A 26,442-nucleotide genomic window follows, 5' to 3' on the forward strand; every position below is an offset into this window, starting at 1 on the left:
ATCTTAGATTGGTTTGGAAGGGACTTTAAAGCCCCCCCAGCTCCAACCCCTGCCAAGTGCAGGGACCCCTTCCACTGGAGCAGCTTGATCCAAACCCTCTGTGTCCAACCTGGCCTTGAACACTGCCAGGGATGGGGCAGCCACAGCTTCTCTGGGCACCCTGTGCCAGCACCTCAGCACCCTCACAGGGAAGAGCTTCTGCCTAAGAGCTCAGCTCAGTCTCCCCTGTTCTGGCAGCTTCAAGCCATTCCCCTTGGCCTGTCCCTACAGGCCCTTGTCCCAAGCCCCTCTCCAGGTTTCTTTCCTGCAGCCCCTTTAGGCACTGGAGCTGCTCTCAGCTCTCCCCTTCAGGAGCCTTCTCTTGTCCAGGCTGCCCCAGCCCAGCTCTCTCAGCCTGGCTCCAGAGCAGAGCTGCTCCAGCCCTCGCAGCAGCTCCATGGCCTCCTCTGGCCTCGCTCCAACAGCTCCACGTCCCTCTTGTGCTGCTGCCCCAGAGCTGGATCAGGGCTGCAGGGGGGGTCTCCCCAGAGCACAGCAGAGGGGCAGGATCCCCTCCCTGAGCTGCAGCTCACGCTCTGGGGGTGCAGCCCAGCACACGGGGGGTTCTGGGCTCAAGCACTCACTGAAGCCGCGACATGAAGAACTTCTCAGGGATGCCGAGACCCGCTCACGCAGGAAGCCGCATGGCCCCACCCACTCCGGCTGGTCCCGCCCACCTCCCCGCAAGCCCCGCCCCGCCCCCGGAGGTGGGCGGGGCCATCGCTGTCGGTGGGCGGGGCTAATCCGCAGTCTCCGGTCGCCCGGGGAGACGCGCTGCGGGTGGAGGACTTGAACGGAGGGGGTGAGTTGGGGCCGGGCCTGGGCGGGAAACGGGCCCCGGGCCGGGGTCTCCGCTGACGGGGATCGGCTGCTCTGTGGGGTCCCGGCCTCCGCTGACCCCCCCCGGCTGGGCCGCGGGCAGTGCTGGGCCCGGTGGGCTGGCTGGGCCTGGGCAGTTTTGAGGTTGTTTTGGGCTATTCTGTGGTGGTTTTTGTTTCATTTCCCGTCTTTCCTGAGGAGAAGTTGAGGGAAGAGGCTCAGTGTGGAGCTTGGAGGCGCTTTGCTGTGGTTCAACAAGTTGTTTGTGGCTCCGGAATGGCACAAAACGTGCTTAATTGCTTAAAAAATCCCCTTAAATAAGCCTTTCCCTTGAGGAATGGTCTGTAGGAGCAAACGGCATTCCCGCTCTATCCAGTGGGATGGATACGCAGGGCCGGGAACACAAAGTGCAGAGCCGCAGCCTTTGGATAAATCACTTAAAGTTTGTGTTGTAACGTTCCCAGTGTTCCAAGCTTCCCACCCTTCCAGGCCACGGGCTCCCCATGGTGGTGGCGGCTCTGGCTGCCGCAGGACACTTTCCCATGCGCGAGGAGCTGTGGGATGAGTGTGGGAAGCAGTTTCATTAGTGGTGAGCATCGCTGTGCGGGGAGGTTTCGTGTCGGGGCTGGGGCTGCGCACCCGCTGCTGTAAGAACTTTAATCACTTTCAAATTGCAGTATTCTAGTCTGAGCTTAAACCCTTTCCCCGTTCCCCCCCGCGGAAAACAAGTAGGGATTTGGGATGTATATTGTGTGCTTAGCCTGGTGCTGTTGGGAAGGAGGACCCGTGCCACGCTGCTCCGGCCATCTCCATTTTCCCTCACTAGCACTGACCCACTGCGGGTGTGTGGGTGGCACTGGGGTCTTGTCACTGCTTAACGAAGGGCAGTGGGACACACATTGACGTGTGGCTTCAGCCTGGAGGGGGGATTTGTCACAGCAGACACAATGGAGGTGGACGCGGGGGTTATCCCAAGGCCAGGGAGGGTGCAGGAAGCCAGGCTGGGTACGTAGGAAGCTGTGCCTCATTAGTTCTGACGATCAAGGAAACCATTTGATTAGTACAGCGTATCAAATTGAATTCCCAGGAATTGGTCAGCCCATTAGCTGGCATTTTTATGGACTGGGAGCTAACAGCATCAGTGGCGAGTTACTGATTTGCATTTATCTTGGTTGCAAATTGGTTTAGGAATGAAATTCAGTGAGTAACTAGTGAGCACTGGACAGCAGTTGTGGTATATGCTACTCCAGTGCCACTAAATGGGATTGAGAGATTAGGATGCAGTTAATGACTTCTCAATCCTGTATTTCATCCTCATGTTGAGCCTATTGTAGTCAAGTAGGGTATCTTTAATCAAGCATTAGAGCAGCAAATACACTGTTGAGGAGAGCAGTGGATAGGATCTAGGACTGCTTTTGTACTCACTGGGCTGAGGGGGCCAACATCATTTAAACTGAAGCTGTGCTGCTGTTTGGAGAAGCTTCGGAGGGCTTTCAAACAGCAGAACCACTGCCATCATCTCTGATCTCGCTGGTATTATACTTAATGCAAGTATTGAGCTGTGTTGAAGGTTTTAGATACTTCTTTTGCTTCAGTAACTTTTAAAATGAATACTGTAAATTCTTAATTTCATAAGCTCTGTTTCTCAAAAGACTCAGTATGTTTAAACCAGGCTCATGAGAAGTTCTCTACAGCAAGGCTGGTGATGCAGACAGCACTGGGGTGATGGCTCCATGATCCCTGCAAGTGCTGGACAGATGGAGTTCCTGCTGGAACGCTGAGTCTGATGTGGAAGATGCTAAACACGACAGCTCTGCAGTGTGGGAACGTGCTTCCTTCCCAAAGCTTCCCAGTCCCCAATGCATCACCCTTTGATGAGGCTCTGTTGCAAAATGCAATTCAAATTGCTCCAGAAGTTCATGGCCCAGCCTCATAAATCCTCACCCTTGGCCCTTTCACTTTGTCCCCAGTGCCAGAGCAGAGATTACTGCAGGAGCTGGCTCCGTGGGGATGCAGGGGAGTACTTCCCAAGCAGCATGTAGTTAGCATGGGAAACACCACCACAGCTTTGGCTGAGCTATGGAGCAGCATTCCCAGGAGGACTGTATTGCTGCAAGTTCATCTGAGCTTACAAAATGCCATAGAAGTGGGCAGGGCTCGTGGGTCGTGTCTTCTAGCACAGAAAAGCCCTTGAGCAGAGGTAGGAATCAGTAGGGAAACTTTGCTTTAGCTGTAATGGAAGAGGAAAGCAAGTTTCCCAGATCCTGAAAGTAGTTGTGGACTTGCTGTTTCTTGGGAAATGGAAGCTGCAGATGTTTGGGGACTCTGGGGATTTGCTCCACATTAATCACTGCTGGAATCGTGCAGCTATTTTCTGGATTTTGCAATATTACACAACTAGACCTCATTTTTCAGAACCTGAGTGTTCCCCCTGCGTTCAGCATTGTGGCCTCTCCTCAAAGCACGTCTCCTGCTCTGAGCAGTAACCTATCGAGTAAGGCAGAAGGGAGGGAGAAGAGGAAATCCTGACATGAGCAAAAGGTGTTCATGCTGTATTTTGCAAGGATTAATGAGAGGGGCCGGAAGAGCAGGGGAGTGATAGAAGTCCTCACAGTGACTGAGTAGGATTCTCTATGGGGTTTTCTGGAGGTGGGAGCAATGTGGGTATATCCATCCCCCAGAGAAAAAGGCAGAGTGGGGGATCCAGCATTCCCATGAGCTATGATGTAGAGCTCCATGCTGGCGGAGCAGCTCAGCCCCTTTCAGCTGGGTGTCCATGGGGATGAGGAGGTCCTTAAACCTGAGACCTGGGGTATGGTATACCCCACATCAGCAAGCTCTTTGGTGCCTGGGGGCCCTGCTAGTGTTGGAATGTTTCGTAGCTTTGTGATGCTCAGGGACACCACTGACTGTATATTTTTAGTCATGTTCCTTCGAGTGTTTGGTCAAACAGGCAATGTGTTTATACTCAGCTTCCTGTATCTGTATCAGCATCTTGGCATGTGATGGGATTTCAGAGTAAAACAAGAAACCAAGTGTGTTAGAAGGGTTATTTGTACTGCAGCAGCTGATGGCTGTGGGATGCAGCCTCTGGGATGCCGCAGATCCTGAGCCCACATATGAGGGCTGGTGCCATGTTGGTTCCGCGGGATCGCTGGGACTCAAGCATCAGCGTGGGGTCATCTCCTCTTGTTTAGTCAGCTCAGCTCAAAGCAAGGACCAGGCTTGCTGTGCTGATCATAGTGGGGGTATAGGATTAACCATGGGGAGGAGTAAAGGTTTTCTGGTGCTTCAAGTTGAGGAGAGCAAGAAAAACCCCTTCCCAGTTTCCGTCATGATGATGCTGGGGGACCCAGCGCTGCCCTTGTAGCATGAAGCATAGGAGAAGGTGTGGGATGCTCTCATGAGGGACTGGTGGATATAGAATCATAGAATCACAGAATGTGGTTTTGAATTGGAAGGGACTTTAAGGCTCATCCAGTTCTACCCCCTGCCACAGGCAGGGACCCCTTCCACTGGAGCAGCTTGCTCCAAGCCCCTGTGTCCAACCTGGCCTTGAACACTGCCAGGGATGGGGCAGCCACAGCTTCTCTGGGCACCCTGTGCCAGCGCCTCAGCACCCTCCCAGGGAAGAGCTTCTGCCTAAGAGCTCAGCTCAGTCTCCCCTGTTCTGGCAGGTTCAAGCCATTCCCCTTGGCCTGTCCCTACAGGCCCTTGTCCAAAACCCCTCTCCAGGTTTCTTGTAGCCCCTTTAGGCACTGGGAGCTGCTCTCAGGTCTCCCCTGAGCCTGAGCTCCAGTATTGGAAAGGGAAAAGCATTGGCTGAGAACCAGGGGAAACTGCTATGGCTATGAAAGCTGTGTTGTGGGTCTGGCTTGCAGAGCAGGAAGGGTTGGGAAGAGCTGCAAAGGGAGGACTTGATGGTGACAGAAGATACAGAGATGGCCTGGCAGCAGAGATGGCTTATTCAGCAGAAACAGGAATTCTAACCATTTATAGATTCAAGTTTTCCTTTATAATTAGTTGTTATGTAGGAAGTCTGTCCCTGGAGGGGCCTTTCCTGAGCTGTCTGTCCCTAATGGATATGTTCAGATTTCTGGCCTCTGTTGTTAGGTCTTTGGACTTCAATCTCCTCAGTGACTGGTGCAGTTTGAACTCAATGTATCTCTGTACCTTTGCAGTTAATAAAGAAGGTTCTTTGCCGTGTCATCAGTCATCGTGATGAACAGCCAGAGTATTTCCAGAAGAAAATTGCCTTTCTGTTTATAAAACCAAACACAAACAGATACCAAAGTCATTTACACTGTTTCTTGCATGCTGCCATATCACAGTGGCATGGAAGAAATTCAGTCCCAGGGCTGTTCATTAGAGTTTGCGTCAGAAAAACAAAGTTCCTGTGAAGGATCCCATGCTGTAGTGTGGGGCAGCTTTACATATGTTTTCCAAATCTTGTATTAATCATATTCTCTCTTGCTGATATACCTCATCTGTAGTCCTTATTAAACACCATGACAAGAGGTTGTCCTCCTTTCTGCAAAGCTGTGCTGTTGTAGGAAGTACTGGAGGTGAATGTAAAACAGCATGAAACAGGGATTTGCAGTCGTGTGGCAGTGCTGAAAAAGCCCAGGAGGCTTTTATGTCTGAAACAAAATAATTCTGAAAGCATCTCCAGCTTCATTCACCAGGCAAGGGTCTGTTGGTGTGGAGAAGGAGGATGTTAAGTAAGTTAAGCAACAGAAAGTCTCATTTCTGAGTGATTAAGTGGAAGCGAGTTATTTTTGCTAACAGAAAGCCTTGATCTTTCAGCCAGTTTTGTTTTCCTGCATCATCATCTTCTTGTAAGAACTCTTCGTGCTTCACAAGGCTGTTATGTTCTCCAACCAAGGCTGAGGCTTTGCAGCCGTCTGAAGCGTTAAGCCACTGGGGTCACTGCCCTAACAATGTTGGTACTGTTTGTAAGTAAAATCACAGAGTCCCAAACTGGTTTGTGTTGGAAGGGAGCTTAAAGCTCATCCAGTTCCAACCCCTGCCACGGGCAGGGACCCCTTCCACTGGAGCAGCTTGCTCCAAGCCCCTGTGTCCAACCTGGCCTTGAACACTGCCAGGGATGGGGCAGCCACAGCTTCTCTGGGCACCCTGTGTCAGCGCCTCAGCACCCTCCCAGGGAAGAGCTTCTGCCTAAGAGCTCATCTCAGTCTCCCCTGTTCTGGCAGGTTCAAGCCATTCCCCTTGGCCTGTCCCTACAGGCCCTTGTCCAAAGCCCCTCTCCAGGTTTCTTGTAGCCCCTTTAGGTATTGAATACTGTTGTTTTGTTGTTTGTTGCTGTGAATAAGTTTCAGTAGATCTCAAAGCATATTTTCAGCTCCCCCAAAAGTCAGGCTTTTTGGGCTAAGCGTGGAGCTGGGATAAGCAGAAAGCGTCACTGACAATTTTGGGAGATGGAGCATCAGCTTCCCAGCTGAATCTGGTTTGCCTTACTGTAAAACTTGCAAGGGATTCATCCTGCAGACAGGGATGCTCCGGCTGGAGCTGGCTGCCGGGGCCCGTTGTGCAGGAGGACCTAGGCTCAGGATGCTGTCTCAGAACCATTCGGCAGTGGCTTTTCCCTCCCATGTGCCCATCTCTGATTTATTCCTTCTGAAGGATGTGTTGACCTCTGCACACTTACACCCCAGCTACGCAGCACAGAGGGGGTGCATTACACCAGCCTCAAACTATTCTTGTAACGTTGGGTTTGTGGGTTTTATGACTAATTTGATAGGAGCTTGGATTAGGCAGGAATATTGAGTCTTCATGGCTCCAGGGTGAAAGTGGCCTCTATGAGCTGTATATCTTTGTTAGATGCTTTTACAGATGTGGTAGGACTAGACCACCTTTGAAGGTCTCTTCTAACCCAAACCATTCTGTGTGAATCTGTGTTTTGACTCCATCAGGAAGCAGAAGTCAAGAGATTAACATTCTTCTTGCTGTTCCTTAACAATTTTCAGGGATGTGACTGGAGGGAGACGCCACATATCAACAGAGCAGAAGTTTTCCCATTAAAACCCCTATTTTGCACAGCACAGTTGTCACGTGTGTAAAGAGGGTTCTGGGCTGGATTTATTTGTGTTCCTGTATGTGGAAAGCAGTTTGGCACTGGTACAAGCCCTGGCTGCAGCAACACAGTCTCTTTTCCAATGCAGTTTATTTCCCTGCTCCACACAAAGACTTTAACTGCTGCTATTAAAATGGTGACACTGTTTCCATCCTGAGAAATTGCGTGTGATTTATAAAGGGGAAATTTCCACCTCTCTGCCTTGTTAAGGACCATCCCTTGGGAATCTGCTGTGCCGGGAACCAGCTTTGCATTTCGTGCATACCAGGGCTGGTGAATCTCAGGGCTCATTGTGTTACTGGGCTTGTTGCTGAGCGGTGCCAGGGCTCGAAGCCAGATCTCCCGTGGCAAATGATAGTTGGTTTCCCTCCAAGAGGTATCAGTGGCAATCCTGGATCCTGCTGTGCCCTGGTTAATGAGTTATCTGTGTCCCAGCAGCTTTGCCAGGTTAGTAAATACCCCATGCAGTTAATCCGTGTTCTGCACTGTATTTGACAGTGGGTGTCTCTCCAGGGACACAAAACAATCTAAAGCTGTTATAAATGACAGGAAAGGTTAACACAGCAATTACCAGTCACTGTTAGGTTATTAATTGCTGGGTTTAGAACCTGAAACATGTATTTGTGTGTATTGCACTGAATGTGTGTGTCCTTAAACTTCCTGCAGCAGCAAAGCAATGTGAGTGAAAAGAAAGACTTTACTTGACAATGGAGTTCCCCCCCAGCTATCACAGGAGCTTATGTTTTCTATCACCTTATGTTTTCTATCACCTTCTCTTTTACCTATATCAAGGCAGCCAACTTGGTTTGTGACTGTAGTATAGATGTTTTTAAGCAAATAAACCCTTGGGATTCTCAGGTGTTCTTCAATCACTAGTTGATGCCCAGCTGCACATTTCAGGTACCCAGTTCCACTGTCATTCATGACCAACAATTTTGGAAAACTTCTGCCATCATTGGATTGTCCTTGTTGCACAGTTCTATTTTTAAATACTGTTTTATACAATGAAAATTTAAGAAGGGTGTAAGGGATCGTGTGCTCTGGATTTGCCAGTCCTGCAGCAAGGAACAGTACTTGTTACAGGAACTTGTGCTTCTTAGGACTGATCAGATTCCAGGGTATTTTCTGGATGTATGTCCTGGTTTTGTCTGGGATAGGCTGAAAGGTCTCCATAGGAAACGTGGGCTCTCAGATTTGTGTTTCCTGTGGTTTAAACCCAGCTGCTGGAATCTGTCAGCAGAGGCACAGAGATGTCTCCAGGGAGCAGAGTAATACATGTGCTCAGCACCAGCTACGCTGGCACTCAATGGAACTACTACCCCGAGTAGCTGAACTGGTTTTAAAGCCAGTAGCTCTTCTGCCACTGCCTCTGAACCTCACCTGCTGTAGGTCTGGGCGGAACCTCTGCCGCAGAGCGTGGGCTTCAGGAGGAGCCGTGGTGGCAGTGAGGAGGAGGTGCAGAAAGGCTGCACAGACTTGTTGGCTTTGTTCATGTTTAGGAGCTGCCAGAGGGAATTGGCCACCCATGGCCATATCTGTGGACATCTTCATAGCAGAAATGGGAAGTGGAAGTGTTCAGGGCACTGGGAGTGATCCAGGCTGGGTTGGATGGGGCTTGGAGCAAGCTGCTCCAGTGGAAGGTGTCCCTGCCCGTGGCAGGGGGTTGGAACCAGATGAACTTTAAGGTCACTTCCAACCCAGACCATTCCATGATATCCTTAGGAAGGGAAATAGGGGAGGTTGCCATAACAAAGGTTTGAGGTAGAGTTTTCACTGAGGCCAATCTCAAAATACTGTAGTTCTGGGAACTAGAATTAACCCACAAGTGCTGCCCCCTCTTAGCTTTGGCTTTTATGCACCACGAGGTACTCAACTTCTATTTTGCTGTTTCAGGATCATTGCACCGATAAAATCAAGGCACGCCGGACAGGTTGCAAGGCTTCCTATGTAGGTGAGTTTCCAGTACACACTTGTTCCTTTCTTTCCTGCAAAACATAAAGCAGCAGGACCAGTCCCAAACCCCAGTGATTTAGTTTCATTCTGGAGTAGAACAAACACAAAATCCTTGAAGGCTTTATGGAGGAGAGGCCTCAAGGACAGCACTGGCTCTATGGCAGCCGGACAGACTGTTTGTGGCTTGGTGCAGCGCTGCCTGCTGCCTGCTCTCCGAGGCATTAGCAGCAGTGGTTGCTGACACTCATCCACCTCCATTTTTAGCTGACCACTCTCACTTCGAATTTTAGGAGGAAGAAACACTACTAATTTTAGGGAACTGATTCTTCCCCAGGTATTAGGCTTTTCCTTGTTTATTCCACCAGTTAGCAAGGGACAGTGGGTGAGTTTTCATCACTGCTGTATTCACTAAGTTAATGTTTGACCATCTTAGAATGCAGTCTTCCTGTATTCACTCCATTCCTAGAATAGGTACTTCTATAAATCCATGTAGCCAGAAGCTGGTGAAGTACTTTGCACCCTCTCACTGGCTGTGAGCTGAGAAGCAGCTCTTCACAGAGCATCTCCCACTACCATCCTCTGCTTTATCTCTCTTTCAGACTGAGGAATTTGCTGAAGGTCACATAACCTGAGCCCAAGCTGGATCTCGTGACTCGCAGTCTGGTGCTTTAATCACAGACGGCTTCTGCTTTACATGCTGTAAGATGAACTGATTTTGATACAACTAAAAGTCTCCTTGCAAATGGCTCCTTGCACTTTGTGTATGGCTTTTCTGTTGTGAGTTAGCTGCGTAGTGCCCCATGGGGAGAAACAGGTACTTCCTGTGGAGAAGCTGCAGTTTGTTAGGGACCACGTGCTGTCTTTTCTAATGGCTTCAGGCTGATGTCTCTGAAATAATAACTCTCAGATGTTTTTCAAAGTAACCTTGATCTAGAAGTCAGTTTTCATGGCTGTTACTTGTACTAAAGACACAAAAAGTTAAGTCAGAAGAAATGTTGAGGGAAATAAAAGCAGGTTTTTCCACTACTCATTTCCTACTGAGTGAGTTGGGTTTGACAGAATCCGCTCTATGGAGGCTGACTTCAAAACCCAAATGTAGCTGTAACCTAGTTTTGATTGGCAGGATGGTACTGGCAGAACCTGTGTTCCTTCATAACCTCTAATCCACAGATGTGTACTGTAATCCAGGCAAGAGGCAGCTGAACAGAGCTAGGGCTTGCAGGGCCCCTGCTCTCAGCTTGCTTTTATACCTCCCATGTGTAAAACCCCATCTTGGTATTTTCTTGCAGCTCACATCAGATGTAAGATCTGTGTTTGTGCAGACTATATAAAAGACCAGATGACTTTGTGCAAACCAGAAGTTGAGTTTTCTGGGGCACCTGAGTTTCCCTGATGCCTTCAGCTGGGGGTGCTGTACAGGGTGTGTATCCCAAAGCATCCACGTCCTTCACTGTAACACTGCCTGCAAGCACTGCAGCGTTTCTGTGTGCCTGGCGACAGTGCGATCCTTGAAGATGCAAAGGAGTTGGTTTTGTCTGGGGAGAATCTTGCTTGCTTTTACCAAACCCAGACTTTCCAGTGCATATAAAATATTTGTACTGTGACTGTAAATCTTGCCTGATGGCTATTTAAAGATCAAGTCATAGAATCATAGCATGGGTTGGGTGGGAAGGGACCTTCTGGTCCTTCTGGAGCCAGGTAGCATCATGTCACCACTGCTACGAGCAGTCTGGTTTGCAGTAGCTGCAGAGGCAGGAGCAGAAACCTTCCCCTGGCCACTGCAATGCCCCGTCTGCAGCCACAGCCTCACTGCTGAAGGCTGCCCAGGCTTTGGCTGGGGCTGTGCAGGGGGAGGGCAAGGGAGCTGCTCGCAGCCCTTAGAGCCAACAGGGAGGTTGTGAGCAATCGTGGTCACTGTTCCTGCTGGGAAGTTTGCATTGTGGATACAGCGTTCAGCACTGCAGAGTGCAGTGTCTCAGAGTCTTTCACTTGCTGGTATCGCACAACCTCGTCTCTCCTTTCATCGAGTGTTGGAACAGGCTGCACAGGGCAGGGCTGCAGGCACCGTCCCTGCAAGTGTTCACACAGTGTGGAGAGAGGCCTCAGTGCCATGGGTTAGGGGTGGCCTTGGCAGGGATGGGAATGGTTGGACTGGATGAGCTTAAAGGGCTTTTCCAATGTCACTGATTCTATAAGTACCATAAAGCGAGAAATGACCAGAGAGCCCCTCTAATCCCTGTTCCACTTTATGAGGGCAGGGCTTTGGTGTTTTCCTGCTAGCCAGATTTTGTTTTCCATCCTGTCGCATACATTCCACCAGAGCAGAAGGAAGTGATTTCAGCTGCAGTTTCTCTCTGCGGGCATCTCGCCGTGGTTTCCACTGGGTGTCAGCACCGCGCTGGGGCCGGGGCTTTCCCTTTAGCTGCACCCACCGCCGGCAGCACTCGGTTGGCTGCATAACCAGAGCAGGGTGCTGGCTGAGGAGCGGCTTTGCCACGATGGGCTCACCCTGCACAGGCGCAAGGGGAGGGTGAGCTCCAAAAGCGCTGTTGCGCTGGAGGTACTGCTTCCCTCTGAGCAGAGCAACCGGTTGGAGCAGGAGTGTTGAACATACCCTCCTCATTCCAGTGCTCTCTAATTAGGGTTACATCTGGGACAGCAGGTGCCCATTTCTGGAAGATCAGCCTGGATAACTCTCACAGTGTTTGTTTTGAAGGTGTGGATGTGATATGCATGCAGGAATCGGTGTGTGCTGGGCTGTGTCTGGCAGGCGTGACAGATCAGGGCTGCTCACCCTTGTGCTTCCTCCATGCTGGTTCTTCTTCTCTTTTTCCATGCTGGATATGCATAATGGCTTTCCAAGTCCTTTATAAAATCCTTTGTCCTGCCAACCTAATGCACCTCGTTCAGGCCCCTTGAATCCATATGGTTGATGTTGGGTGAGAGGCAGCACACCTCAGGGCAATTTGGGTACCAGGTGGGCAAAAGCATCCCCTGGATGCTCCTTTCTCCCACCTTGTGCTATCAGCACCTTGTGCTTCTCTCACCCTCCCTGAGGATCACCTCACAGGGCCAACAAGCCTGTGCAGGGAAGAGAACCTGGTGTTGCAGAAGGGGCCTGGGGATCTCCAGCCACCCCAGGCAGCAGCAGCTGGAGCCCTACACTGGGATGCTTGACCTCGGCACAGGGAAGAGGATTGCTCCCAGCCAGCTGTGGGAACCTGCATCCCATTCCAGCTACGGAAAGACACTGCTGCATGCTGGGACATGCAGGATCCGGTGGAGCTTGTGCCAGCACTCACTGAGAATCTGAACGTTGCCTCCCCTCCAGGCCTGCTCCAGCACAGAGGCGAGTGGTTTGGCTGAAGGTAGTGCCAGGTACTTTGAGATTCTTCCAACTGATTCTTCCATCAGGGACTTAAACATTCAAAAACAGAGGCCATGAAATACCACAATTACAGAGACTTTTGGCCATGTGTTTCTGCACCCTCACATACCTGGTCTTGCAATGATGCAGCCTTGGAATAGAGTTGCTTATTTCTGCACCCAGCTACAATCATTAATGCCAACATCAAACTTCTTGGCTTGGACTGTGAGAGTTTTTGGGTTCTGCAAGTTGCAACAAACCTGTTCCCGAGCAGCCATGTCTGCCCTGTAGGAAAATCCACAACCAGCATTCAAGTTCCAACCAGCCACGAGCCTTCCTGGCTCCCATAGGAGCCCTGGGAAAGTGGCACGTGCAGAAGCACTCGCAGCATCCAGAGGACCCAGGGAACCTCAGACCAGAACAGTCCTGCTGCACACAGTAGTAGTGGGGCAGTAGCCCAGGTGATGGGCTCTGTCATCACCCTCTCCTTGCACAACCCCTTCAGGGGCCATCAGGACTCTTCTTCCTCACTCTCCATGAGGACTGACCTTGACTTGTTTGCAGCTCCTCTTCCTCTTGCTGCCTTCTGGCTCATTCCAGGCTCTCCAGCCTGTGCAGGGTGTCCTGTTTACCCAGTCTGCGAGTGAAGGGAGTGCTTGCCTCCTGCAGTGTCTGTTCTCCCTGAAGCAGAGCTTTGAGTCTGCAGGGTAAGGGCTGAGGTGGCAGGGGAGGTGCTGCTCACCATCAGGAGTGGGACAGAGCCTTTGCATGGGGGCAGAGGAGCTGCAAAGTGCAGCTTGATCAAGGGTTACTCTTCTGAGGAACAGGCAATGAGCCCTGGGTGGCAGCTCACTGCACTGTGCCAGGGGCAATGGCACAGCTCAACCTTGGGAGGAGCTTTATAGTACAAAAGCAACCATAAAAATGCCACCTTCCTGCCCAATACACATACACTCTATTTTCAGGAAGAAAAATTGCTGACTTCAGAGCTAGAAGTAAGCTCCTGGGTTCTATTCCTGGGCAGCATCAAAGGGAGCGTGAGCAGCAGCTCAGGGAGGGGATCATGCACCTCTGCTGTGCTCTGGGGAGACCCCCCTTGCAGCCCTGATCCAGCTCTGGGGCAGCAGCACCAGAGGGACGTGGAGCTGTTGGAGCGAGGCCAGAGGAGGCCATGGAGCTGCTGCGAGGGCTGGAGCAGCTCTGCTCTGGAGCCAGGCTGAGAGAGCTGGGCTGGGGCAGCCTGGACAAGAGAAGGCTCCTGAAGGGGAGAGCTGAGAGCAGCTCCAGTGCCTAAAGGGGCTGCAGGAAAGCTGGAGAGGGGCTTGGGACAAGGGCCTGTAGGGACAGGCCAAGGGGAATGGCTTGAACCTGCCAGAACAGGGGAGACTGAGCTGAGCTCTTAGGCAGAAGCTCTTCCCTGTGAGGGTGCTGAGGCGCTGGCACAGGGTGCCCAGAGAAGCTGTGGCTGCCCCATCCCTGGCAGTGTTCAAGGCCAGGTTGGACACAGGGGCTTGGAGCGAGCTGCTCCAGTGGAAGGTGTCCCTGCCCGTGGCAGGGGTTGGAACTAAGCTCCCTTCCAACACAAACCAGGCTGGGATTCTGTGATCTACAGATTTGAGTTATTCAACTTAAAAGCTGTTTTACTTCCGAAGAAATAGTGACAAGATACTCTTTAAACCTTTATTCCCCTGCTTGTCGGATTTCAGAGCTGCTGTTTAAACTCACTTTACATAACTGGAGTGAACTGGGAGCTCCTCACATGGCAGAGCTGCAGGGCCATTCCTGGTGTACTTTAGCAGTGGGGATTTAATTACATGTTCATTCAACAGGTGGTTCCTAAGTCCTAGATCTTAAAGAGTAAGGAAGGATTAAACTGGTGTTTAATTATCCCTGTTGGAGCTCCAGTTTAGTGCTGCTGCATGGTAACCTCATTCCCCAAAGCCTGAGAAGAAACTGGGAAAGGCCTTGAAAACCAGGGATTTTCTAGGGAAAAGGGGGAGTTCCAACTCTATGTAGGTGTTGCTGCTGATTATAAGAAGGAAAAAAATACATGTGAATGGCCTGCATGGATTGCATTGGAAGTTTCATGTGCTGGTGAGCATCCTCCTATTCTGAACCAAGTCCTCAGTTTTCAGTATTTTTCCCTAAAGGATGAGCTAAGCCTTCCCACTGGCTTATTTTCTCCTTTTGTTTGTTGCCTACAGTTAATTCCAGAGCCCAGGCTGTGGCCTCAGAACTGCTGTACCTGGAGAGGACTGGCAGCCTTGCTCCTTTCCCATCCCATAACCATTCTTGTAGCTTCTGATGACTTTCAAGCAGAGCAGGGGTGGGAATGAACAGAGAAAAAGGGGGGAAAGGTGACCACAAGCACACAGTAGTGTGTGTCCTGGTGCTTTGAGGGCTGGATGTAGGTCCTCTCTGCAGCAAGCCAAGGGATTCTGGTGGGATTAATGGCTGCTGCAATGGAAACTGTTCCTCCAGTTGTCTGTCTCACTGCCCCTTTCTATTCCTGCAGTCCCCTTGTATTGAGAAGGGGAAAATCAAAGCTGCCTGACGAAAATCAAAGCAGCAGGTTGAGGGAGGGGATTCTTCTCTGCTGTGCTCTGCAGGGGGCTGGAACTGGATGAGCTTTGAGGACCCTTCCAAACCAAACCAGGCTGGGGTTCTGTGCTTTCAGAGCCTTTTCTGCAGGAAGGCTTTGCCTTGGGCACGATGGCCAGAGGACGCTGCTGGTGGGACTGGTTGTCTCTTTTTAGGCCATGAGTCAGAGCCAGAGAGAGTTGCAGCCATGCCCACAGCTGCTCTGGGCTAGGGAATCTCTGTCATCACCATCCCTGGGTCTGGCAGCCCTCCTTCATCTCTTGGACAAGGCTGTCACTCGCTGTGTGTTTCAGCAGCAGCGGGCACAGGGGACCTCCAGGTCAGTTCTTGCCTAGAGCAGCCTGAGCTCACACCAGCCGTGTTTTGTCTTTGGTGGTGAACTGGAAAACCTTTTGGAGCTTTGCTTTTGGTGTGTTTAATAGCGAGTGAATATCATGGCTGGGAGTGCTGCAGGACATGAGATCCCAAAGAGGAAAGTGATGGGAAGAGCTGGACTTTTAAGAGTGCCTTTGGGCAGCCCAGAGCCAAAAGCAGTGAGCACAAAGGCTGGTTTCCTAGAGACTGGAGCTGTGCCCTCCCCAGCTGAGTGCTCTTTTCGTTAGAGGGTGACTTAATTCTCCTGGGAGACATCCCTGGAGAATCCCTATCCCAGAATCCCTGCCCTGGCCTCTGAGAGCACAAACCCCAGGTTCTGCAGAGCTGCAGCCACCGCTGATAGGAATCTGCAGAGTTCTCTGCAGGTTCTTGTGCTGCCTGAAACCAAACGTACCCTGTGTTGAGATGGCCACAGAGCTTAGTGAGTGGGGTAGGTTGCCAGGAGCCAGGAGAAAAAACAGTATTAGTGGGTGATGACCTAGTTGTTTGTAAATCTCCCTGCAGAAGAGCTGTAGTAATCTTGGGAGGACTATTAAAGTCATGCTGCCAGTGTTTGTTTGGAGATGAGGAAACACGGCAATTTAATTTTCAAATGTGATGGTTTGGGTTGTTGGAGGGTTTTTTTTAAACATTAATTTATTAACAGAGCTGGGAAAATGAGCACTGCAGCTTTCCTAACCAGGTCATCCCTCTCCGATGGGAAGGGACTGCGGAGAAACACCAACCTGTCCAGTAGCAAAAAGGGTTTAGGGCTGTGGGTTGGAGGTGGGGAAGGGAAGGCTGAGCAGAGTCAGCCTTGGCTTGTTCCTGAGAGAATGGTTTAACCTGTGATTTTACAGTAACTGATTTGTAACCTTATGCCTTCAAAAGGAAAGTACTAAAATTGGAGGAACTGGCAAATGTTGAACTCTCTTCTTGGAGATTCATCCATTGCTTTATAGAAATGAATTGCTTTGGGTTGGTTTTTTTTCCACACTGTAGTTTTTCAGTATAGTAAGTGAAAAGTGCAGGGTCTGGAATAGGGTTTGAAGCTTAGTTTGTTGTGGATCCATGTTTCTGTGTCCATATGAAACAGCTTGTTACTCCAGAGTGGTTACTTCAGAGCACTTGCAGTCAGTTTGTGACACACCAGCAGAGTTTGTTATCAAATTCAGCAGCTGCATGTATCAGCTCCAACAGTGGGTGTTAGAGGCTCTTGGCTCGAGGTCTCATTTTTCATGAGCCTGTCTGGTATGGGGAAGCTTTGGCAGCTCTGACCCTCTTCTGTGAGTCCTTCAGGGCAATACCTGCGCACAGTGAAGCTGCTGGGTTTGGGGTGCCTGTGCCTCAGTCCCAGGGTTCCACCAAGGTTCTGGCCAGGTCCCCCCAGTGCTGGTGATGATAGGCAGGGTGAATGCAGTGCTCTGATCCTGTGGTTTTACTCTGATCAAACCCCTCTAAAGGCTGGGTCTGCTGATTTCTCACTGTATTCCTTGCACAGTAAATTTCCCAAAGTAGCCACTAGTCTCATCTCTATTATCTTTCCATAAGAGTATGACCTAAACATGAGAAATTCCTTTTAAATTCCTCTCCTACCATTTCAGTTCCACGTAAACAAGATGCTGGTTTATATTTGCACGTGTCCCACTTGGTGCTTGTGAACTTGGTGTCCATCCAGAGCAGGGTCATTTCCCTCTACTCCTGCTGAGAACTGCTGGAGTGAGTGCAGAGGAGGCCACGGAGCTGCTGCGAGGGCTGGAGCAGCTCTGCTCTGGAGCCAGGCTGAGAGAGCTGGGCTGGGGCAGCCTGGACAAGAGAAGGCTCCTGAAGGGGAGAGCTGAGAGCAGCTCCAGTGCCTAAAGGGGCTGCAGGAAAGCTGGAGAGGGGCTTGGGACAAGGGCCTGTAGGGACAGGCCAAGGGGAATGGCTTGAACCTGCCAGAACAGGGGAGACTGAGCTGAGCTCTTAGGCAGAAGCTCTTCCCTGGGAGGGTGGAACGAGTTGTAAACAGGTTAAGCCTCATTTACATGTCCTGGTTGGACTCTGCAGCCAGTTGGCCTCAGTGAACACCAGGATTAAGTGACAAACCCCAGGTCCAGGAAGGCCTGGTACTTTCCCATTGCTTTAAGAGGGAAGGTGTCTCAAAACTTAGTTTGGAATATATTAATACATGTGTATATTAATAATTAATATTCTGCTTTTGAGCAGAATTAGGTCCTGATGCTCTTTTGGTCTGCTGGTAGGGGGCAGTGGCAGCAGAGCATCCCCTGCCTGCTCTCATGGCAACAAAACCCACAAACCCTTTGTCCTTTTAAACTTCCTTTCTAAGAACTCCAGCTTAACAGTGAGCTTTTCAGTGAGTAAATACCTCAGATTATCATAGAGTAGTTTGGAAGGGACCTTAAAGCTCATCCAGCTCCAACCCCTGTTGTGGGCAGGGACCCCTTTCACTGGAGCAGCTTGCTCCAAGCCCCTGTGTCCAACCTGGCCTTGAGCACTGCCAGGGTTAATTATGCCAAATGTCTGCAAACTCCTGTTACGTTTCCAAGTGCTGTTTCAAAGGAACATGTGGTGCTGCAGAATGCAGCCTTCATGATCCATCAGATCTGTCACTGACTAGAAATGGAAGAGGCTCCTTGTCTGAGTCAGAGCACTGCAGGGCTTACGTCAGAGGTGGGTTATGCACCGTGGCCTTTGCCTTGAATTCCAGGGAGTTTTAACTTTGTGTTTTCCAAACAATACGATGTGCATTCAACATATACCTCCTATTATCGCTTATAAGGAGAACCATGATCCCAGTAGCCTGCCCTTTCTCAGCAATCAAGCAGGATGTCTGAATATGAAACCTTTGCAATCACATTTATGACCTTTTCCAGACAAAGGTGTTTATGCTGCATCAGTCACCTCCTGCTCTTGAGTCACTTGCAGACTGAATCACTAAATGTGCCTTCAAAATGTGTTTTTAATATTTGGGTGCTGCAAATATTAGTAATTCCTGGTGCATACTCTGTGTACGTGCTGTGGGGTGTCTCAGCTCTGGGATGAGCAATAACTCAGCTGTAGTATGTTCGATCTGGGTTACTGAGAGTTTGTGTCGTGATGTTGATGGAGAGGGTTTTACAGACCCTTGTGCTTCTCAGCTCTCCTCCTCACAGCCAGAGCATGCTGTGCTGTGTCTCAGCTGCCCTGCACTGGCTCCTGGTTTGGGTTTGTGACCTCCTGCCTTATGCATGGATTAAACAAGGGCTGGAAAAGGCTCACGGGGCTAAAGGGGAGCTTCTTTCATGAAGACAATCTTGGCTCCTTTCCTTCGTGCTGCACCGTGGAGCAGCAGGGGAATGGGTGCCGATGTCTTTGGTTAAGACAGTGCCATAGTGGGAACGCTGCTTTGGTGGCTCTTTAAGCTTTGCATTAACTCCCTTCCATGAAGGTGAGCAGTGACCCATGTACAACTCAGTCCGTAAGTGACCCTTCTAGAGGGAACTTGGAGGAAATGCGGGGTCGATGAGGGGCTTGTGGGAGCTGGGGCAGTGGATGACGGCCATGGACCAAGGCCTGGATGAGTGCCCGGGCTGTGGTGGAGGTGAAGCAGCCAGGGTTTACAAGCTGTGTGTGCACAGTCAGGGTGAGTCAGCTGCCCCAGGCAGCTGCTGTGCTCAATGCCCTCTGCTTTGCTGCAGGTTTACTCCTGGTAGCTGTGTGCAGAAACCCTGTGTGTAAGTAATGAGAGGAGTGAAAGGTGCCTGCTTTCAGGTGCAGTGTGCTCCTGAAATGGCTGGAGCCGCTCCTGCTGCAGGAGCTGGCACACACTGAAGGGCTCTGGAAGTACAAAAGGCCTTTTGTCTTTCATAGAATCATCATAGAATGGTTTGTGTTGGAAGGGATCTCAGAGCTCATCCAGATCCAACCTCTGCCACAGGCAGGGACCCCTTCCACTGGAGCAGCTGCTCCAAGCCCCTGTGTCCAACCTGGCCTTGAACACTGCCAGGGATGGGGCAGCCACAGTTTCTCTGGGCACCCTGTGCCAGCGCCTCAGCACCCTCACAGGGAAGAGCTTCTGCCTAAGAGCTCAGCTCAGTCTCCCTGGATTTATTTGCCCTGTAATCAGTCATTTGGAGCAGCATTTTAAACGGTTTTTGGGTGTTGCACTTGTCTCCTTCTCCTGAATGCGAAGAGTTACAGGGATGTTGGACAGTGAGCTGACCAGGGGCTGTTACACAGCCACTTGGATTCACAGACATTGGAGAGAATCATCAGTATGTTCTTAATATTTGTTTCAAGATGTAAGCTTATGTATTAATTCAGTTTGATTACGACTGTCCCTCCTACCTGTGGGTAAGCAGGAGGTGTTACCTGCCACTTGGCAATCGCTCTCTGCCCAAGACTGTTGCAGGGGAGGTCTCCCCACGTCCTGCTGTTCCACAGCTATAGCTGCATCCCTGTGCTGCTCGCATGGCATCTCACCACCAAGCTCTGCTGGTGTCCGCTGTGCAGAGGGAGAGAAGAGTGCTGAGAACCCAAGCCCTGCTGAGCAGTGTAGAAACAACAGCATGTGCCAAAGCGGGGCCTGGGTGCAGAATAACGCTGATCCAGCTGGCATGGCAGGCACCAGCACCGTGGGAGGTGTGAGAAACCTGAGGCACGCGAGGAAACGCTGCACACAGCACATGGAAAGGTCAGATGGAGCTCCATGGGACTTGCATCTTGTAATGCAGGGAGTGATTTATGCAGCACCATGGAGCCAGTTACTGCACTGGATCTGTGGAAACAAGGAGCAGGGCTTGTGCATGGTCCTGCTAGAATCTGTGTGCAAGGGCTGGCAAGGAAAGGCAGTTTCACAGGCCAGGGCTGTTCTAAACCAGCTACTCATTGAACTCCTGGGTACCTGAATAGCTTCCTAGCATCACAGAATCCCAGCCTGGTTTGGCTTGGAAGAGACTTTAAAGCTCATTCAGTTCCAAACCCCTGCCGTGGGGTTGGAACCACTAGACCAAGTTGCTTCAAGCCCCATCCAGCCTGACCTAGAACACTGCCAGGGATCATACGGTCGCACATGTATGATCCTGGTTCATTTCTTGCACTTTGGGTGGGGTCAGAAACTTGTCTTCACCCTTGGTCCAACTCTGTGGGAAGCACGTGGCATCCTGGCTTGACTCCTGCCCTTGTGCTGCCTGGGGCTGTGCTCAGATCATGGCTGGACCAATGGAGAGCATCCTCTCTTCTCCCTGGTCACCATCCAACACTGCCCCTGCTTTGGGATTGATGCTTTGCATTCTTACCCCAAGAAGGAAAGTCCTGGAGCAGCTCAGGATTTTTTCCACCGCCCCCCATGTATGTGCACACAGGAGCAGGCAGCAGCTGGAAGCACATTCTGAACTTGGCCTTCTTGTTTTCCTCTCACATGTTGTAAAGCTGCTGAAGACCTGAAACGCAGCCCAGATGAAGGAGATGGAGAGACTGAGCTGGCATGGCTGGTGTTGCTGTGCTTCTGCCCATCCTCTCCACTGCAACAGCTCAGTGCAGGGACAGGAACCAGCCATGAAATCTTCCTTTGTGAGGGGAGAGAGGAGGGGATGCTCCTCACTCCCATCGCTCAGGCAGGCAGCAGCTCTCCTCCATCCCAGCCCTACCTGGGGCAACTGGCTCTTCCCATAGCAGGATCCATCCCGCTGATGCAGAGACTGACTGTTGCATCCAGCCCTGTGCAGGTGGTAGAAGGGGTGGCTGTGCTCTAGCTTGGGAAAAGCACAATCCACAAACCCATATCAAGCATTAGTACAGGGAAGAGCAGGGTAGAAAGATGCACAAGACCTAATGCATTTCTCCTGGAGACTGTTTTGGCTGCAGAGCACCATTTCCTGAGCTGCTTCTCTGCTGCAGTGTGAGGTAGCCATGAAAAAGAAAAGCACTTTGCCTGCACTGTGTCACTGTTGCCTCTGTGTAAAAGCAGTTGAACATGTCCTGCTGCCTTCTGGCACAATAACTTGCTGTCTTTCACAACAGAACTTCACCACTTGCCTGAAAATGTCTGGCAAAACAGCTAGCACGACCAACAACATCGCTCAGGCCCGAAGGACTGTCCAGCAGCTAAGAATAGAAGCCTCCATAGAAAGAATAAAGGTGAGAGCACATCCTCCTTCACCCCTCCTTTTATTCTCTTATGTTTTCCCCCTTCCATCTGGAGGGTGGTAACAGAGTGTGTTTGTGTGTGTGCCCACAGTTCAGTGTTCTCCCCCCTCTCAAAATACATTTACATTTCAGCCAAGCAAACCTGAATAAATCTAAATCCTGTCACTGCTTACAGAAGCAACCTCAGGGAGCTTGGTGCTCTACAGACTTGTAAGAGAACCAAAGCCAAATCCAAAGTGCAGCTCAGATGGGTGAAACAGAAGGCAGGGATGAGTTTCCAGTTTCATGCGTATTGTGGGATTTTGTTCCATCCTTTGGCTGGCTGACTATGACATCTGCAAGGGAGGGGAAGATGCAGGGACTAGAAAGATAAGAAGGTAGCAGTAACTGGATTCCTTTAACATAAGGCAGAAAATAAACCACACTTTTTTTCTAGCTGGCAGGGATGGGATATTGCTGCACTAGTCTTTTTGCATCTTTTCATGTTTTGCCATGCTCCTTGCACTGCTGCCCAGCCCTTTTTGAAGGCCAGCAAACCAAATATACAGACCCATAGAGCAGCAGTGCCCTGCCTTGGTGGCTAGTTACAGAATCCCAGACAGGTTTGGGTTAGAAATTACCTTAAAGCTCATGCAGTTCCAACCCCTGCCACAGGCAGGGACCCCTTCCACTGGAGCAGCTTGCTCCAAGCCCCTGTGTCCAACCTGGCCTTGAACACTGCCAGGGATGGGGCAGCCACATCTTCTCTGTGCACCCTGTGCCAGTGCCTCAGCACCCTCACAGGGAAGAGCTTCTGCCTAAGAGCTCAGCTCAGTCTCCCCTGTTCTGGCAGGTTCAAGCCATTCCCCTTGGCCTGTCCCTACAGGCCCTTGTCCCAAGCCCCTCTCCAGCTTTCCTGCAGCCCCTTTAGGCACTGGAGCTGCTCTCAGGTCTCCCCTTCAGGAGCCTTCTCTTGTCCAGGCTGCCCCAGCCCAGCTCTCTCAGCCTGGCTCCAGAGCAGAGCTGCTCCAGCCCTCGCAGCAGCTCCATGGCCTCCTCTGGCCTCGCTCCAACAGCTCCATGTCCCTCTTGTGCTGCTGCCCCAGAGCTGGATCAGGGCTGTAGGGGGGGTCTCCCCAGAACACAGCAGAGGGGCAGGATCCCTTCCCTGAGCTGCTGCTCATGCTCTGGGGGTGCAGCCCAACACATGGGGGGGGGGGGGGTTGGTTCTGGGATGCAAGCTTATGCTGTGAGGTCATCTGAGGACACTTGTGTTTACTGTTCCTGCTTTGTTCCTTGTTGCAAACCTGCTGTATTATTTTGAACCTCCTCCTGTTTATTTTTAGTCTTCTGTAGAAGCCCTGTTGGGGCCAGGCAGTACTGCCTGGAGTCACACACTAACCCCAGAAAGCACTGGGGTTCATCCTTTCCTCCTCCTGCATGTAAAGCTGGAGCAAACCCAGGTCTCTTTGCAGGAAATGGGGCCCTGGAGAAGGTGTTGATCTGCAAACACCTCTGCCATCCCACACAGAATCCCAGACTGGCTTGTGCTGGAAGGGAGCTTAAAGCTCATCCAGTTGCAATCCCCTGCCACGGGCAGGGGCACCTTCCACTGGAGCAGCTTGCTCCAAGCCCCGTCCAGCCTGGCCTTGACCACACACATCACACACAGATCACACACAGGGACTTTGTACCCAGCAGCAGCACATGTGATCCTGTTACCATGGAAAACACCATTTTATGGCCTTTTTTACCCCTGTGTTCTGCAGGTGTCAAAAGCATCAGCAGACCTAATGCTCTACTGTGAAGAACATGCCAAGAAAGATCCATTGCTAATGGGCATTCCAGCTTCTGAGAACCCTTTCAAGGACAAGAAGACCTGCATTTTATTATAGGAGAGTGACAGCAGCTCTGCTCCCTCCGGGGCAAAGCCAGCCACCGGCGGGCCTATAGGCAAATACTCTGTAAGGTACCGGCTGCTCACTGTGTAAGAGTAGCTGTTCTTTTACCATGTGTATAAATGATTTCTTAAGCTTTCTAAAGCATTCTGTTGCCTCTCTTTATTAGGAAGTGAGGTTTTAAACTGAATTAACTTCTTTCTTGGCCAAGGGAATGGGGTTTTGGATGCAGTGGGATGGCAGGGTGAGCCAGGGCTCTCATCCTCTGCAGGAATGGGGTTCACCTCTCCAGTTACACAAACAAAACCAAAGTTGCCTGAGCTTTGCTACCAGAGCAGAGGCAAAGGTGTAGAAACCTGATTGAACATGATTGGGTTTGCACCTTTTTAAGATGATGTCTGTGCTGCCTGTGTTGGTAGCATGTGTTTAAGCACAGACACATTTAGAAGTGCATTATCTAGCAAAACCTACCTTAAAAACGATTGTAGCAATGAGTGGTGAGCTCAGAGAGCCATGCCTGCAGCCTTCCTTGCGCTGGCTTCTCTTGACAGGGGTTTCTAAGTGTAAAAACTCAATAATGGGAGATCTGCAGGTTTATTTGCCTGCTTTTTCAGTTGAAAACACAGGATTTTCAGCTTTGATCCTGCTTCTCTACATATCCTTCTGTAGTATGAAAACCCTGTCAAGAGAACCAGAGGCTGCGAGGTTGTGCTGCTGAGCTGGAGGCATGGTTCTGGCACACCACATCCCAGTTCCATTCTGTGCAGGGAGTCAGAACTTGACTCTTCTTTTTTAAACTCATTTTTTAAAGGGGGGGGGGGAATGCCAAATTCTATCCAGATTGTGGTTCTCCAGCTAGAATGGGAGGGTCTTTCCATCGAGTAAGTGATTTTATATATACACGTAATAAAACATTCTTTCTCTGTCTACGTGTGTATATATATATATAAACTTTCATAGTATATTTATACAAACCTTGCATCTTAACAGCAAACTTGGAAGGGATTGAAACTAATGCTGCCTTCAGCTGGCTACAAATGTTTTTCTCAGTAGCTGGTGGTTCAGTGGTTGGACGTGTGATCATGCCATAACTTCATTTCTGTAATTACATTTGCAGAACTTATTAACCACTTGTAATTTACTGTCTTACATTGCGTATTTGTCCTTTCTATATTAAATTATATACACACTATTGAGAGAGATTGAGAAAGTCTCTGTTTGTTTAACAGGCCTCTCGAACAAAGAGTTCAAAGATCAACTTACAAGGCTGACAGGAGCTTGGTTCTGATGATTCTGTGCTTCCATGCAGCTTATTTTTATAAGTAGAGTATTCTTCTAGTGACAGTTTTAAAACAACAATGTAGATTCACACTGGTTTGGGGTGTTTTTACTGTTTGTTTCATTTTATAACACCTCTTGTTATAAATAGCAATTAACTCAATATGGGTGTGCAAGGCTGTCAAGAGAACTCCAGCTGTGCTCAGGAGTGTGCAGGCAGGTACACGGTGAGGGTGAAGAACCTCATGCTGTTACCTCAGTATTGTCCTCTCTCCAACTTGTTGTCCCTGTAGTAATCTACCTTTTTATCCTGTTAAGCTCCCTGCCCCCCAAAGCTCACCTTTGGAGCTGCAGAGATGTTCCTGTGTCTGGCTTTGTTTCTCTTTGTCTGCCCTTAAAGCCCACAGCAGGGTCTGGTGTATGATCCAGCTGTGGAGAACTGGTTGGAGATGCAGCTACGGGGTCCAGGCAGTACTCTGAACTGGAGCATGGCCACCTCCTGTCACCCCATCACACCATGTCCGCAGTGCTGGTAACTCTGTCCTCCCTAATAAAGAGCTCCTGGCATGTTCCTCCTGCTTGCTCCCTCTCTCCTCTCCTATAAACTCATTATGTTTGCCAAGCCAACGCTGAGTGTGCCCTGGCTGGGGCCATGGCTCCATCCCAGCCCCACAGCTGAGTTTAAGTGTGTTTTTCAACCTTTTTCCATGTCATTTTGACATCCCTGCAGCATGATTTGTGCCAGCAGCTATTTCACGCTTGCTTACACACCCAGAGAACAAAAGGAGTGATTGTAAGTGGCCGTGATCGCATTGGTGATCAGAGGAGCAGGATAAAACCACTGTGCCAGGTTCTCTTTTTCAGGTGCTTTTTCAGCTTTAGGCAGAAGACTTGGAATCAGCAGCTCATCACCACCAACTGCCTGCTTCGGATTGTGTTTGATGTATAGATAGTCACTAAACTCCTTATTTTTTAAATGCAGTGTATAGGGGCTCGCGTGGCTACATTTGCACTTTTTTGCTATAAATACTCCTATGAAAGAACAGGAATGGTAAAATTCAGAGGAAATACAGACTCTGCCATAGTAGAATGAAAAGAGAAGTGAGACCATCTGCACCCGCAGCTGCTAGGAGAAACCCATGGAGGTGGCATGCTCTTTATCTCTCTTTTATACCAAGCTCCAGAAGGGGTATTTATTCTATTTCCCCCCCATAAATTAAGCAGCCAGCTTGTTATTTGTGATTATTTGCTCTTTATGTTCTAATTTGACTCTCTCATGCTGTGTTCCATTAACAGATGAAGGGCTGGTTGGTGGCTTGGAGGCCTAACTCTTGCTGAAACAACCCCTTGCTAAAATAATTCTGCTTTTCCTATGCTTCAGGCTTATCATCTTCATTTCCTTGGCCTCCTGGAGCTGGTGAGCTGCAAAGGTTGGACTGTGCTGCTGCACTGATGCATTGCTGGGTGTTCCTCCATGGAAAGGGTGGTGGCGGTGTTGGGATGGGGATAGGGCCTGGTACAGGTGCAACTAGTACCCCCTGCTCCTAATCTGCTGGGGGTCCCTGAAAGAGCCTGGTTGTCCCTATGGTGACAGCAGGAGGGCAGCCCTGAGGTGGGTTGATGGCCAGTGTGTGCCCACCAAGAACCTCAGATATGCTTGGAGGTTGTGTTTAAATCTTGGGTGAGAGCTGTTCATGGGGCTGGAAGGTGGAAAAAGGAGAAGGCAAAAGATCTGCTCACAGTTTTCTGGACATTGGGATGGGTTTATTTGGATGAGCTCTGCAGCAGGGGTGAGAGCTGCAGGACACCAGCCCTGGTGCAGCCACAGGAGCTGGGTGCTCAAGGCCAGGTGGGACACAGGGGCTTGGAGCAAGCTGCTCCAGTGGAAGGGGTCCCTGCCCGTGGCAGGGGTTGGAGCTGGAGGAGCTTTA

The 26,442-nt window shown here is 50.4% G+C and overlaps 1 protein-coding gene across 1 annotated transcript; it reads left to right on the forward strand.

Moving 5' to 3' along the window:
- The first annotated feature begins 765 nt into the window (after positions 1 to 765).
- Positions 766 to 24,429, forward strand: GNG12 (G protein subunit gamma 12). The gene is made up of 5 exons (XM_005151190.3): positions 766 to 841; positions 8,846 to 8,903; positions 9,505 to 9,604; positions 21,231 to 21,347; positions 23,105 to 24,429. The coding sequence occupies exons 4-5, from the start codon at positions 21,252 to 21,254 to the stop codon at positions 23,228 to 23,230; spliced, it is 222 nt and encodes a 73-aa protein (XP_005151247.1). The 5' UTR covers positions 766 to 841; positions 8,846 to 8,903; positions 9,505 to 9,604; positions 21,231 to 21,251; the 3' UTR covers positions 23,231 to 24,429.
- Positions 24,430 to 26,442: the final 2,013 nt, after the last annotated feature.

The sequence above is a fragment of the Melopsittacus undulatus genome, chromosome 6, assembly GCF_012275295.1.
Source record: "Melopsittacus undulatus isolate bMelUnd1 chromosome 6, bMelUnd1.mat.Z, whole genome shotgun sequence".
NCBI lineage: Eukaryota > Metazoa > Chordata > Aves > Psittaciformes > Psittaculidae > Melopsittacus > Melopsittacus undulatus.

Coding starts and splice junctions, on each gene's coding strand:
- GNG12 (XM_005151190.3), top strand. CDS start 21,252: ATGTCTGGCAAAACAGCTAGCACGACCAACAACATCGCTCAGGCCCGA. Junction 21,348..23,104: donor CCTCCATAGAAAGAATAAAG/GTGAGAGCACAT, acceptor TGTGTTCTGCAG/GTGTCAAAAGCATCAGCAGA.